Source organism: Daphnia pulex, chromosome 5, assembly GCF_021134715.1.
Source record: "Daphnia pulex isolate KAP4 chromosome 5, ASM2113471v1".
NCBI lineage: Eukaryota > Metazoa > Arthropoda > Branchiopoda > Diplostraca > Daphniidae > Daphnia > Daphnia pulex.
This window is the reverse complement of record NC_060021.1, coordinates 989695-1003109: the sequence shown is the minus strand read 5'-3', so window position 1 is coordinate 1003109 and position 13415 is coordinate 989695. Positions and strand designations below refer to the sequence as shown.

Genomic DNA, 13415 nt, shown 5'->3' with positions numbered 1-13415 from the left:
TATTAATACCTTAATAACAGAATATTAATATTATTCTATAACTATTCTGCCTTTATAAAACTACTATACCAATATAGTCTAGACAAGTTCGGGATGCTGAGTTGCACAACCGCTAAATTAGGATCGTGCGCCAACGGGTCCTTTTAACGTTGTGGGGATAGTAGAAAGCGGGTTTTTTATTATTTAAGCATAGAATTACTTATCTAATCTTAGAAATGTTCAGGATTATCGTTGTTTAGAACATTCTGCTTTTTATAGAGTAATTTGAAATGTATAATTAAGCTTAGTTTACCCATTAAAATTAAAGAAAGTCCAAGCCTGGGATGCTGTTTAGTCTTTTCTTGTGTGTTTGAGCTTGTCCATGGACTACTTAAGCTAGAGGACGGGACACTCGTCCTATCCCGCCGTGTTATAGCTTGTCGGGTGGATTTTTAATCAATTTTTTTAAAGAAGGGTCAATCGATAGAGATTTAAAAAGCTATTCTAAGTCTCCAAAGCACCTTTCTTGTGAAGATATTAAAAAAAAAGATATTTGCGCTTAAATTTTGAGGGGAACGGGAGAGGTGCTCGTTGGTTGTCTCCACCTAGCGCTAAGAATTCTAAACTATGGTTTTTAGAAACAAACAGAATCCAGAGAATCACCAGAGAATCACAGATAGCAGACGCACCTAATCAAACCAAACCAAAACAAAACCAGAGAATCATAGAGTGGTAAACCAACAATCACCGCTAGGCGGCGACAACTAACGAGCACCTCCGTCAATTTCTAATTAGAATATCATCGAAATTAAATATTTGCCGCATAGGGATAATTTAATAAACTATAGCTCATTTCTAAAGCTCTATTGATTACTGTAACAAAAAAAAAATGGTAGCCGACATAGGAATTGACGAAGTGTCCCGTCCTCTAGCTTAAGTAGTCCATGGCTTGTCACTTGTCAGCAGATCTGTCAAAAAACACAAGAAAAGACTAAACAGCATCCCAGGCTTGGACTTTCTTTAATTTTAATGGGTAAACTAAGCTGAATTATACATTTCAAATTACTCTATAAAAAGCAGAATGTTCTAAACAACGATAATCCTGAACATTTCTAAGATTAGATAAGTAATTCTATGCTTAAATAATAAAAAACCCGCTTTCTACTATCCCCACAACGTTAAAAGGACCCGTTGGCGCACGATCCTAATTTAGCGGTTGTGCAACTCAGCATCCCGAACTTGTCTATACCCTTAACATTCCCTTTTCGGGTACTGTACCTTGCTGCGTACGAGTACGCTGCCTACAGTTTTTTTTTTTTTTTTTTTTTTTTAATAATAGGTGTTGCTATGGACGCAGCCGCGCGGTGGCGCGGGGGTCGCTAGCATTGGACTGGCGTCCATTATCACCACCAGGGTGCTGCCTACAGTTTGTCATGCATTTGTTTCGTCACGAAAAAAACAATATGGACCGCCATCTAGTGCCGAAATTTGCAGTTGTTTTGCCATAATTATACCGTTTCTCAATGAAATGCCCTTAACTGACAACAAATTTGACCATAGATCTATGACCCTCGTGAAATTTGAAATGTTTCCGTTTATCTTAGACCAAGCAGCTAGATACGAGGTAAGTTAACTTGAACGTCTTGGACATGTAATGGGAATAACTTATTCCGAATAAGTTCCGTTCGATGTTGGTGCGGCCGTAATAGATGTATCTTCTGGCTCTACTTTGGAGATTCATCATGTAACACAACAGTCACAAACAGCCTACCTTGCTAATACAGGTAGCTGACAATTTGGCTACAATTTATTTACAATGAGGATGATGTGTTTTCTATTTTACATATAAGGTTAAGTCTTAAGTGGATGGCAGCATAAAACACCAAATGTAAATAGTCAAAGTTACATTTACAAACGAGGAAATGCGAAATGGAGCGTAAGGCTCGAAAAGAATAAAGTAAGAATTTATTTTACTACTCTTTTTGCAGATTTGATAAACAATGGCGTTTCAAAAAGAGGGCTACAACTTCCTCCAGATCGTGCTGAAAAGTAAGAAAATTATTTTAACCTTTAACATTATTGTGAAACGTATTTGCGATAAGTTACCTGAAGAATCTGGACCCCCCTAGTGGTTAAAGCGACGAGTTCACGGACTCCGTCGCCCGTTACATCACAGTAGTCGAGAGCCAGTATTGGATGACTGAAACTCCTTTGCCAAGCCAAAGACCATTCGAGATTTTCGGGCCGATAGGCCAGGAGCTCTTGACCGTAGGTACCTAGCAGAATGGTGGGCTGCTGGTCCATGTGAATGTCGCAGACTATGCTGCATGTGAGGACATCATGTTTATCGCTGCCGACTAATATCACCGAATCGTTCAGCTGGTTCTCCAAAACATTCCTATTAACCCAATTTAAAAAATGATAAAATTAACTTATAAGTAATTTACTATCAACAAGGACCGCTGAATATTACCGATAAACCGTGGCTGGTAAAAGCGAGCTGGTTACCAACAGATGAATCGAGTCGGAAGAATCGAAAAATTTAGATGACGTGACGGACGTTCCGTGATTCACATTGGCATAAGATTTTATGGAATTAGATTCGGTATCGACGACGTACAAGAAAAAACCTCCACATTCACATCCCACAGCAGTCAAACGGAGAGATTTTTCTTTCAAGATGTGAAACTCGATCCAAAGAACAACACTAGGAAATTCATTTCCGAATTCTGGAAATTCATCACTAGCAATTTTTTCTTGAGCAATGTGAGTGTTGGAATCTTCGGTAAAAAGATGAACTCGGTTATCGCTACCGCTGAGTACAATGGTAACCTACAAAATCATTATAATAAAAATATCTTAAAAATATGAAGGCTTATTCTGTTTCTGATTGAAATAATACTTCGTTGGAACAAAGGCAATGAGTGAGGTGATATGGAATAAAGTTGATCTCAAATGAACAGGAAAAGGCAAGACCATCAGCATTCAAATCTGATCCACTTTCCTTTACAGTGAAAATGTTGAGACATTGGCCAGTTTCTGTATTGCCAACCTGCATTCAAAGCACAAGTTTCATTATTTATATTACTTCTTGTAGTGTTAAAGAAAATACTTTGATGTAGGCAACTCCAATAACAGTGTTGCTTGATCCAGGCTTGGAAAATGATGTGATAGACACAATTTCGGCATTTCCTGTGAACAAAAAAAAATTGAAGCTAGAAAAAACCACACATTGACGGAAAGCTACAAATAAGCCTTTACCTGGAAGGTATGTAAAACTGAGCTCTCTGGAATAGGGAACTAAAGACTCCTTGTAGCCGTGATTGAATTCTAGCAAGAAGACTGGTCTACGTAAAGATGCTGCTAGTAATCGAATACGACCGTAAGGATTTGGATTGGGTAGTCGACACAACGTATAAATACTGCCCTGTGACGACAGACTAAATATGTGACAGTCATGAAACTTGTTGGGTGTAATAGAATCGTCCATTTCAAGCTTTGAGTGCAAGAAATGAATTAATGAATGACTGAAAAGAGAAAAACAGGGAAAAAGAATCAGCTGTCTGATGACTTGTTGATAAACATAAATTGAAAGTTGGAAGTCTTTTCTCACCACGGGTCAGACGACGGTAGTAGTTACGAGCTTTCAATCGCCACCGCTAGTAGGAAATTCAAATTTTTTTTACAAAGTATTTCTTTAGTTTTCATTGAACTGCTAGTTAGTGCTAGTTAGTGCTAGTTAATTTAATTTGTTAGTTTTATCAAATACAAGATTTGTATTGGCAATTTATAGGTAAAATACATCACAAGACAGAAGGTTGATTACAATTCAAAAAAATAAGTTAGCTAAACAACACATTTCAGGATTCAATCAAATGTTTAAATTAAAACACCACAATGTCGAAATCGGGATACTGTTTAGCGAAAAATGGCGGTAAACTACCGTACGGAACAGTCGTGACGCTCAGTTGGCCACCGGAAGGGACAACAATCAAATCAAAAGGATCAGGAACGATGCCGAGTCGTCTTATTTCATCGAAGACATATTCTCCGTCGGTGCTGCCGACGTCACAAATTGGCATTTGTCCAGCGCCTTGGACGGGTAGGTTGCAGAACCGATCCACACGGCGACCGTCAATCATTTTAGGCATTTTCCCATCCAGGAACGGGAACAATGCCACTCGAAAGCCGTTGATGACGACGTTGAAATCGGCAGAAAGTTTAGATTTCATCGGTTTGACAGCGCCACGAGACATTCCGTCATCGTCCGCGTACGCAGCGACGATCCACCGTGTCGGCAATGGATAAAGTTCAGACATGGCTTGGCCAACATTTAGGGCAACTTCTTCGGACGTTGAGGATTCGCTTGGGACTTTATTTAATTGCCGCTGGAAACATTCTTCTACCACCTTTACGTTACGAGCCTGAACCCTCAGATTCCGTTGCCTGAAGGCAGCTCTTCTCCGACCCGTTTCCCTGATCAAATCAAATTTAGAATTAATAAACATGCCTACTCTGTATTCATTATTTTAAGGGAATTATCTTACAGTTCCGACATTTGTCCTAGCTTAGCGAAATGGTTAAAGGCAATCGATCCACTTTCGATGAGATCGTTATATCTGCTCACCTTTTCCGAAACATCCATGGCGTCACACTGAAAATAAAAATGATTGTCAAGTATAAATTCCTATGCTTCAGAAAGAAAAATTCTATTTACCTTCAAGTCGTTTTGAATATTTTCCATTATATCAGCTCCGGCCACCGGTTGGCCAAGTAAGCCTTCCATGAGTAAAATAATGTTGCCATCAATGAGACGCGCCCGTTCCAGCCACAACAGTTCCTGGAACGCTGAGGACTCGATGGTGCCTTGCCGCCCAACTCCGGCCATCATGACACCCATGTCGTATAGAGCTCTTGAAATAGTATCTTCTGCCTTCTTGTATTGGCCTTCGTCGCTGGGACGAATGAGATCTTCCAAACGTCTCACGCTGTCTAAAATGTCCAACGCTGTCGTCGGCTGAGGCAAGATTCGTCGGTCAATTCCTTCCAGGATTGTTAGGACAGCAGATGTGATGGAGATACCCGTCAAGATGTTGTTGCCGATGTCTATTGGCGGAGAGTTATTCGTCTCAGGATTTGTACCCGAAGTTGTCTCTGGATTGTTAACCGAATTTGGGTCTGGATTGGTAATAACCGAGTCTGTTCCGGGATCTGTAGCAGAATTTGGATCTGTAGAAGAGTTTGGGTCCGGATTTTCAACTGCATTCACGTCCGTTTCATTAATCGCTGCCTCCTGTTTGGGAATTCCCGCGCCGTAGGTATATCGCTTCACATCGGTATCTTCACTAAGGGCTACGGAGACGAATGTTTGGAAGGCACACAGGTGGAACGCAAGCATCCATGACGTCGCTAAGATGGATTTCGGCTTCATCTGTCAATTTTAAAATACATGTAGCTAAACATTTACTCACACACATTCGCAATATAATTATTTTCTACTCAAATATGCACAATCTAAAGGAAAGTAAATTTCAATTAAACAAAAGTAGGGATTACCTTAAGGCTGTCGATATGGCAATGAGAGCGTCAACAATATTGAAAATAATTATGTCCGAATCTTGACCGATGATGAAGTTGAGTTGGGTGCGAAATAAATGCGGACGTCGTTGATCCGCGGCTCAACTCCAACTGCGGATGGGAGCTGGAAAATATCTCAGATAAAAACAATTGAGATCCACCTTTTTTTACTTCCTCGTTTGCTTTCTTCTCTTTCTTCTGGTTGGTCAAGGCAATGACCTGAGATGACCCGATGGCGACTCGCAGGTTTTGTGTTGAGGCCTTTAAAAATAAGACAGGTGAAAAGAGGTCAACAACTTGTAGATTGAGAAAGGTCATGAGTTTGTCAGGTAGAAAAAAGACAAATAGGTACCGTGATGCGTAGACTGAGAGGTTTCCTTGTTCCCGTGGACAGATAAAAAGATTTGGGTTCCTCATATTTTTGGTTAACAACTGTTTGAGATTTTAAGTTCAACTACCTAGGTTTGGATTGTCTGACCTCTTGTCTTAGGGAGTAAAAAATAACTATTAAACTTAACTTTAAATTTTGTCAATGCTCAAGTAAGAGTCGTCAAATTTCACCTAACAAAATCTTAAAGTAAAGCTTATTTAGACTATACGCTTTTTGAGGTTTACAAGATTCACGATAAGATATGAGAAAGAAAAAATAAACATAACCCCAAGATGTCTAGTAAACTATAGATGCCATAGATGCATGTGCTAGTGATTTATGCGCAGTGGCAGTATTCGATAAAAAAATGTTATGACTAAAAACAAGGAAATGTTGAATCATATCCAAATGCAAGAGACTAAGAGGAAACTAGTCTCAGGCCAAAACTGGGAATCCTGTTATTCGGACGTAGTTGGTCGAACAGTTAGTCGAAATTTGATAGGATTCCCATTCACGATATTTCCTCGACAGTGTAGACCGTTAAAAATAGTTATTCCTAAATAAATGCAAACAGTAGCCATGTAGGTTATAATTATGCGTAATTATGAAATAAAATATTTACATCTTACTTACTTCGCGATCCATTAAATTCTACAAAAAGGTTTGCGGTGAGTGTCTTCGACTAATAACCAGGGACCTAATTTAGAGGTTAGGAATGCTGATGTATTTCAGTCCGATGTAACAGAGTTGTTGTATACATGGCTTTGGGCATCATAGGAGGATGCGATATAATAGGGGGAGGCCAGGGAGCAGAGGGTGGTGGAAAAAAACTTCTTAAACATCAACGAAATATCAAAACCCAAAACAAGAGAATAAAGAAGAAAAGAGAGCTAGGCTGGCGAGTACAGAGGGGGTGTGTGAAACGGGATCAACGAAAACCGGTCATTGGAAATTACAGCCAGACACAAACAGTATTTGACTCTGGGATTGGTATTCTTGTTTTGTTCAATTAACTCAACAGAAAGAGACAATCATCTCATTAGGCCCCACAGTACACAGGGAAATAAAGGGGGCGAATAAATGTCATCGCTCTAAACGGTGGAGAAGAGGGTGTTAGTTTTTCAATTTGTTTTCATTGACTAACGATTTAGATGAAGAGTTCTGACCCGAAGGAATTCATTTACTGTTTACAAAACCACCTGTTGAGAAACGGGCGATTTCGAAAATATGTTGGTGGATGACGACTGAAAAGGGGGGGGGGGAAAAAGTAACACGAGGAGTCCGACGAATCCAAGAAAAAAGTGTTAGTGGAAGCAGGATTACTTGTTCTCTTTGAAAATACAGACTTCTTCACTCAAGAGGAATGGGGGATAGGTTTTTTTTTTAACGTAGAAGGGAGGGAGACAAGAAAATAAAACCAAGAAATGAATAATCAAGCTCGATCTGGTGCTCTCCTCCATCCAGGGTCCGTTTCCCAGGGACGCGTTATTTCACACTAAGCTCGTGGTTTCAGCTTTCGAAATGAGAAGCAGCCTGCGAATAAATTTTAAAAATGCAAATTCAATTATTAAACTGGTCAACACGATAGGAATTTAAAAAACAAAACAAAACAAAAACACAATAAATACAGGGGAAATGATTGAAGCAAAACCAAACCGAAATCCCAATATGCACACTACTACAACTAATTTACCTACGGAGTGTTTTTTAGCGGGATCAGCCAAATTAAAGTCGCCAACTTTGTGATCAAGTAGATTGGTGGAAGAAGAAGTAGTAGTAGAGTGCTTGTTTTAATTGAATGTTATGGGGGGCATAATACCAACGAAGGAGAAAATACAAAATTACAAGAAGAAACCAGAGAAAAGAAACGGAGAAATCATGAAGCACGATAGTAAGAAAGAAAATGTCTATCTACAGCTAATACTACAAGTCTGATACTTTTTCAGCCTTTTCGTTAAAGCTACACGGTACCTTTTTCTTCCGATTTTTGCTTTTCTGACCGTTGCTGCCCATCTTCACTGTTGTAATCGGCTTTTTTTGTGTCATTATTTATGTTAATTTTATAGACAATCCCCACAGGACAAGAAGGTGATTGAGAGAATAAAAAAAGCACGGCACATGAGTTAGTCGTGAATGAGACAAGTCCAATGCACATTCAACAATACACCCAATGAAATGTGTGAAAAAAAAAATTATAGAGTCTTTACCTCTTCCACTGGTGATTCAGCCTTGGTTCCGTTACCATTGGTGGTCGCTGCTGCAGATTTGGTCGCTGCTTCATCCTTCTGTTATGAAAATAAACAAAAATAAAAATAAAATGTAGTCCACCAATATTTCCGGGTGTCAAGTGTGAAAGACATTGTGCGTCTAATTTTTATAGAGAAAAATATAACGAGGTTAATGCCGCGCGGCACAACGTTAGGGAAAGACGCAACACCTTTGATTCAAATACAAAGCCCGTCTGGTGTACTAGATAAGGTTGATCTAGACCTCCCAGTACCCAGGTGCCACGCAAAGGGATGGACGAGGAGTCTGACGGAAAAATAACGGAAAGAGAAAACAAATTGAGGAATGAAAAGGAGGTTGTTAGTCGAAAGTGTGGAAAAAGAAAAAAAGCCACTGCAAAGAAGAACAAGAGAAAAACGACAGAAAGGAGGCAAACGGGGCAGTGAGTTTGTGTGGCTAACCTGTGGCGATGGCGGGTTGGCCTCTGAAGAAACATTCTCTGAGTTAAGGCTGTTTTTCCTAGCCGTGGCTGCGGCCACTGTAGCCGCTGAGCTCTTTGCCCAGCCCACCATGAAGCCGATGGAACCTACCTTTGTGGCCGACAACTGAGCCTGCGCTCCCCGGCCAAGTAGTTTTTTTTTTGTTTTGTTTGAGAGAAATCAACACTCGAGAAAGAAGAAGAAACACACTAACTCTATGTTACCTTGGCTTGGTCCAGCTGGTCCCGCAACTGCTGAACTGATTTTCTCTCTTCGGCCAGCTGTGATTCTACAGCTTGCAATTGGTCTCGATGACTTCCAGACTGAGATGCCAGTTCTGCTGCTGCTTGGCGTTCTTTTTCAATCTCCTATTTCATCAATCAAATAATATTTAGCACTTATTTATAAACCAACAGTTAAATTCAACAAACTTGTAATAGATGATCTTTTTCTTTTTGAAGAGATTCAATTTGGGCATTGAGTGGTTGGACATCCACTTCAGATGTTTGTTGTTGTTGATGGGCTTCCTGCTTCTGGCATTGATCCATCCAAAACTCTTTCTCTTGTTTCACGGTCAGCAAATCAGATTCGATTTGAGTCAGCTTCACTTTCCAAGACGTCTCTTCAGCTTCTACGCGACTCTGGAGTCGGTTGAGTAACTCTTCCGTCTGTGAGAGGACCGTCTTGTAATGGAGTACTTGAGCCTGAGCTTTCGACTGTTCCTCACTCTGGAGTCGTTCAAGCGATCGTGTCATTTGACTGGAGAGAGATTCTGTAAACGCGGCTGGTGATGCGGATGCGTCAAAGGACAACTCGGGAAAGACTCGTTGCAGGCCGGCACCAATGGCCTGATTAATTTCAACTGGACTGGGGACATTCTTCGCACTGCTGCTGGATTTTTTCAATTCAACAAGAGCCTTTTCAGCAGCAGCAAGGGCATCCATGGCTTTGTAATTTTTGTCACGAAGTTCATTGTTTTTCCGCTTTTGGGTTTCCAATTCTTCGTCCTTACTCTTCAGCTCTACATCAAGTTTATTCTGGCGATCCTGCTCGTTCTGTTTTGTTTCATTCAGCTGCTGAGTGAGGGACTGAGTTTCACTCCTCAACTGTTCCAATTCTTTCTGTGCTTCGGACTCTTTGGCGGCCAATTGGTTACGTTCCACTTGCATCTGCTCCTGAATAGCTGCCAATTTAACATCATCGTCTTGTCGGTTTTGGGATGAATTTGACAATTGCTGATTGAGAGAATGTATTTCACTCTTCAACTGTTCCAATTCTTTCTGCGTTTCTGCCTCTTTGGTGGCCATTTGGTTACGTTCAACCTGCATCTGCTCCTGAATAGCTGCCAATTTAACATCATCATCTTGTCGGTTTTGGGATGAGCTGGATAACTGTAGATTAAGAGAATTAATTTCACTCTTTAGGTGTTCCAGATCTTTCTGTGCTTCTGCTTCTTTGGCGGCCATTTGGTTACGTTCAACTTGCATCTGCTCCTGAATAGCTGCCAATTTGACATCATCATTCTGTCGGCTTTGGGATGTGTTTGACAATTGTTGATTGAGAGAGTTGATTTCACTACGCAAATTTTCCAGCTCTTTCTGTACTTCAGACTCTTTCGCAGCCATTTGATTACGTTCAACTTGCATCTGTTCCTGGACAGCCGCCCATTTAGAGTCATCTTCCTGTCGATTCTGGGTCGCGTTGGTCAACTGGAGATTAAGAGCCTGATTTTCCAAACAAAGGCGAGATACTTCCTGTCGGATGCGTTCTTCATTTTGGGCGGCCAGGCTTCGTTCCATCGCTAGGTCGCGATCGACTTTAGTAATGCGATTTTCCAATAGCTCCTTTGTCCGTTCCATCTCTTCCAGACGGACACGGGCGTCATGAGCCGTGTGCAATGACTGGGCTTCAGCAGCTTGAAGCGCTTCTCGCAACTGAGCAACCTCGCGCTGCACTTCGTGACTTTGTCCATTTCGTGCTTGTTCCGATTCTTGCAACTTGCCGGCAATGATTGCCATTTGATTGGCTTGTTCCATCAATTGCTGTTCCTTGTGCATCAAGAAATCCTCCAGCTGTTGAACGCGAGCACCCATTTCTTGTTGCATTTGCTGGGCAGTGGCGAATCTAGCGTCAAATTGGTTCTTTTCGTCCTGCAAACGCTGCAGCTGACGGAGGTGTTCTTCCGACGTTTGAGACGCCTTCTGGGCTTGTTGGACCGCAACTCGTAGAGCATTAACCTCCGCCACGTGTTGCTCAGTTGTTTGTTGGAGTCGAACGGATAACATCTGCATCTCTGCCGTTTGCCTAGCCAAAGATTCTTCGAGTTGCTTCCGTGCCGCTGCAGCCCGTGTCCGCTCGGTGGTCATTTCGGTTCCCAGTGTACGCAACTGAAAATCAAAACGAAAATTTACCCACGGTTTTTTTTTTTTTTAATAATTGAACACGGCAATAGTACAATTCAATTTTACCTTGTTCTGATACGCTTGCTTCTCTTCCAATTCCTCTTGTAACGCTTTCTCTTTGTCGGCTAGCTGCTTCCTAAGTGCTCCGATCGGATCCAGGCGGCCGCCACGCTCCATCCATTCCGATTCAACGGTGCCTGAAGCCTCTTGCTGTCGGTTGAGAAGTACTTCGATCATAGTTTGCAATTCAGAGGATGTCAGCGGCAATTGACGGAGGGCAGACAGAAGTTTTTCGGTTCCTCCCAACTGCAAAAGAAGTTCTTCGCCACCATCAGCCGTATCGAGCGAATCAGTTTTGGCATTCCTCTTGCGTTGCTTCTTGGGTGTTCCGGGTTGTTGTTGCGACTGCGGGGCGACTGGAGCCGAGGCACTGCTCGGATTGTTATTACCGCGTGCGACGTTAAATGCCACTTCTTTAACAGGGGCGGCTTCGACAATCGGCGCTTCGGATGCAACAACCTTTTCTTCAATGGCAACTTTGGCTTTTTTGTTCGTCTTTTCTTTATCTTTTACTTTGAGTTCCACGTCGTCTTTGGGTGGATGTTCCATAAAATGATTTATAGAATCTACATCTGGATCAAATGTTTCGGTTGTAACCTGATCACGATTCCGCAAAATTGGCTTAACCTGTAAATAAACCGGAATTATTTTAATATCACTTCAAGGACATACTTGAGATCAAGGTTACTTTCTCTTTTTTGTCACTCTTTTTCTTTTCCACATTCACTGCAATGGGCTCCTCAGGGATGACTTCAGCGTCAGGTTCAAATTCCACATGCAGTTTTTCTTCAAAGGGAACGGATTGGGCAGCAGAAGGAGCATTTCCATGGTTCTTTCCTTTCTCCTTTTCTTTATTCTTTTTGACAGCATGCTTCTTGGGTTTTTTCTCTTTATCTTTGTTGGACTTTTCACCTTTCAGCAAGCTATCCTCAAACTGCTGTTGCTCGGCCAGCACTTCTTCAAACGACTTCTCCTGCACAGTAATAAAAAGAAAGTTTAACACATCATAAAAATGTCAAGATTATATAACAAGTATACCTGGAAACTCTTCACTGAAATGAAGTAGAGTACAACGGCTGTGACGGCACAGATGGTGAGTCCAATCAGCACTGAGGCAAGATCCATTTTTATGTCTAACAAAGTAAAAAGAACATGAATGAAATGACGGTAGCAAAAGTTGGAACAAAAATTATGTAGCAACAGTTGTTGAACATGAAAATAAAATGGCTGACTAAGAACTGTCACCAGTAAATGTGGCCCACCACTCCCTACAGCACTCTCAAAACCGACTGATAACAACACGACCACGCCATTATAAAATAAAAGGACACAAAGGCTCGAATATCGTGAGAACAGACGTCAAGACATCGAACTTGATTTGCTTCCGCATTGAACCGACCCTATGGCCATGAAATCACGCTTCCTCCATGATCAACTTACTCGGTGATTGAAATCCGTAACGTGTAGGCAAAGTTAACTCAAAAAGGGAAAATCAAACGAGTAAAGATAAATTGGGTAGCGAGGATAAAAGATGAATTCAACAGTTCATCAATGCCACGTCTATGGTGGGAGCCATTCGAGAGTTTACTCAATATGCCGGTTTGACTGCGTGAGCAAGAGGTCTAAAAGAGAAAAACCGGACCACAGAAAACCTTACCGAAGAAAGAGGACGATAATTGGCGACATTCACCGGGAAACTAGACAACCATGCAACGTAAACCGAATCAAGCAGACGACGGGCCGAAAATACTCAACTGGTCCCGTCACTTGGCTAACGCCATCTATCCTTGGATTTTTCAGTAAATATCGTAATCCCAAATTATCCTAATAGTTAATAATAGCTACATGGTTATAAATAATACAACTAGAACGGTTTTTAGAAAATGAAAAATATTTAATAATAGTTTCTTTGTTCACAAATATAGGTCATTTCTACCTATCGGTTAGAGACGTTGTTACTTCACTCATGTAACATGAGTCATGTTATGATTGTTATCAAACAAGCATCAACTGTAAATGTAATAAATAATTAGATTAAACTACTAAAAAATCTGGATCGCAAGGGAAAATTGGGTAAGCTTAAGCTCCCGGTTAACGATTGTGGATTTAATTATGGTAACAAATCCGGCCGCCATAGCGCTATCAACCAAACCACGTTTCCAAAAAATGTGTATACCTTTTTCTTGTTTAGCTACTGCTACAGTGAGTGCAAGGGAAGGCTACTATTTACGGCTGAGTAAGATAGCTATTGTTGTGTGATTGATTCTTGTCCAGTCCTACTAAAACTTCTTTTGGAATTTTCGGTTTTTAACTCAAGTTTGA

At 41.0% G+C, this 13415-nt stretch overlaps 3 protein-coding genes and 1 long non-coding RNA gene across 18 annotated transcripts; 1 reads left to right on the top strand and 3 right to left on the bottom strand.

Annotated features, from left to right (window-relative positions):
- The first annotated feature begins 1507 nt into the window (after positions 1 to 1507).
- On the top strand, positions 1508 to 1977 carry LOC124193972. Its single transcript, XR_006874550.1, has 2 exons — positions 1508 to 1603; positions 1689 to 1977. It is a non-coding gene; the product is annotated as an uncharacterized LOC124193972 (long non-coding RNA).
- LOC124193970 (KICSTOR complex protein kaptin-like) lies at positions 1752 to 3574 on the bottom strand. Its single transcript, XM_046587957.1, has 6 exons — positions 3241 to 3574; positions 3092 to 3171; positions 2882 to 3031; positions 2453 to 2811; positions 2086 to 2377; positions 1752 to 2021 (listed from the first exon to the last, which is right to left on the bottom strand). Exons 1-6 carry the CDS (start codon positions 3467 to 3469, stop codon positions 1953 to 1955), a joined length of 1179 nt encoding a protein of 392 aa, XP_046443913.1. The 5' UTR covers positions 3470 to 3574; the 3' UTR covers positions 1752 to 1952.
- Positions 3575 to 3740: 166 nt separating this feature from the next.
- Positions 3741 to 6404, bottom strand: LOC124193969. Its single transcript, XM_046587956.1, has 5 exons — positions 5909 to 6404; positions 5536 to 5817; positions 4697 to 5410; positions 4527 to 4633; positions 3741 to 4455 (listed from the first exon to the last, which is right to left on the bottom strand). The coding sequence occupies exons 3-5, from the start codon at positions 5408 to 5410 to the stop codon at positions 3864 to 3866; spliced, it is 1413 nt and encodes a 470-aa protein (XP_046443912.1). The 5' UTR covers positions 5536 to 5817; positions 5909 to 6404; the 3' UTR covers positions 3741 to 3863.
- A 223-nt stretch (positions 6405 to 6627) lies between these two features.
- On the bottom strand, positions 6628 to 13407 carry LOC124193962 (ribosome-binding protein 1-like). Of its 15 annotated transcripts, none has more exons than XM_046587935.1 (10): positions 13270 to 13407; positions 12132 to 12226; positions 11782 to 12066; positions 11100 to 11720; positions 9063 to 11018; positions 8856 to 8999; positions 8614 to 8763; positions 8134 to 8211; positions 7898 to 7957; positions 6628 to 7459 (listed from the first exon to the last, which is right to left on the bottom strand). In XM_046587935.1, the coding sequence occupies exons 2-10, from the start codon at positions 12216 to 12218 to the stop codon at positions 7436 to 7438; spliced, it is 3405 nt and encodes a 1134-aa protein (XP_046443891.1). In that variant the 5' UTR covers positions 12219 to 12226; positions 13270 to 13407; the 3' UTR covers positions 6628 to 7435. The 15 variants fall into 15 exon arrangements, with proteins under 15 accessions (XP_046443891.1, XP_046443890.1, XP_046443892.1 ...); XM_046587934.1 differs by lacking the exon at positions 13270 to 13407 and adding an exon at positions 12751 to 12874; XM_046587936.1 differs by lacking the exon at positions 13270 to 13407 and adding an exon at positions 12534 to 12757.
- Between the last annotated feature and the right edge of the window lie 8 nt (positions 13408 to 13415).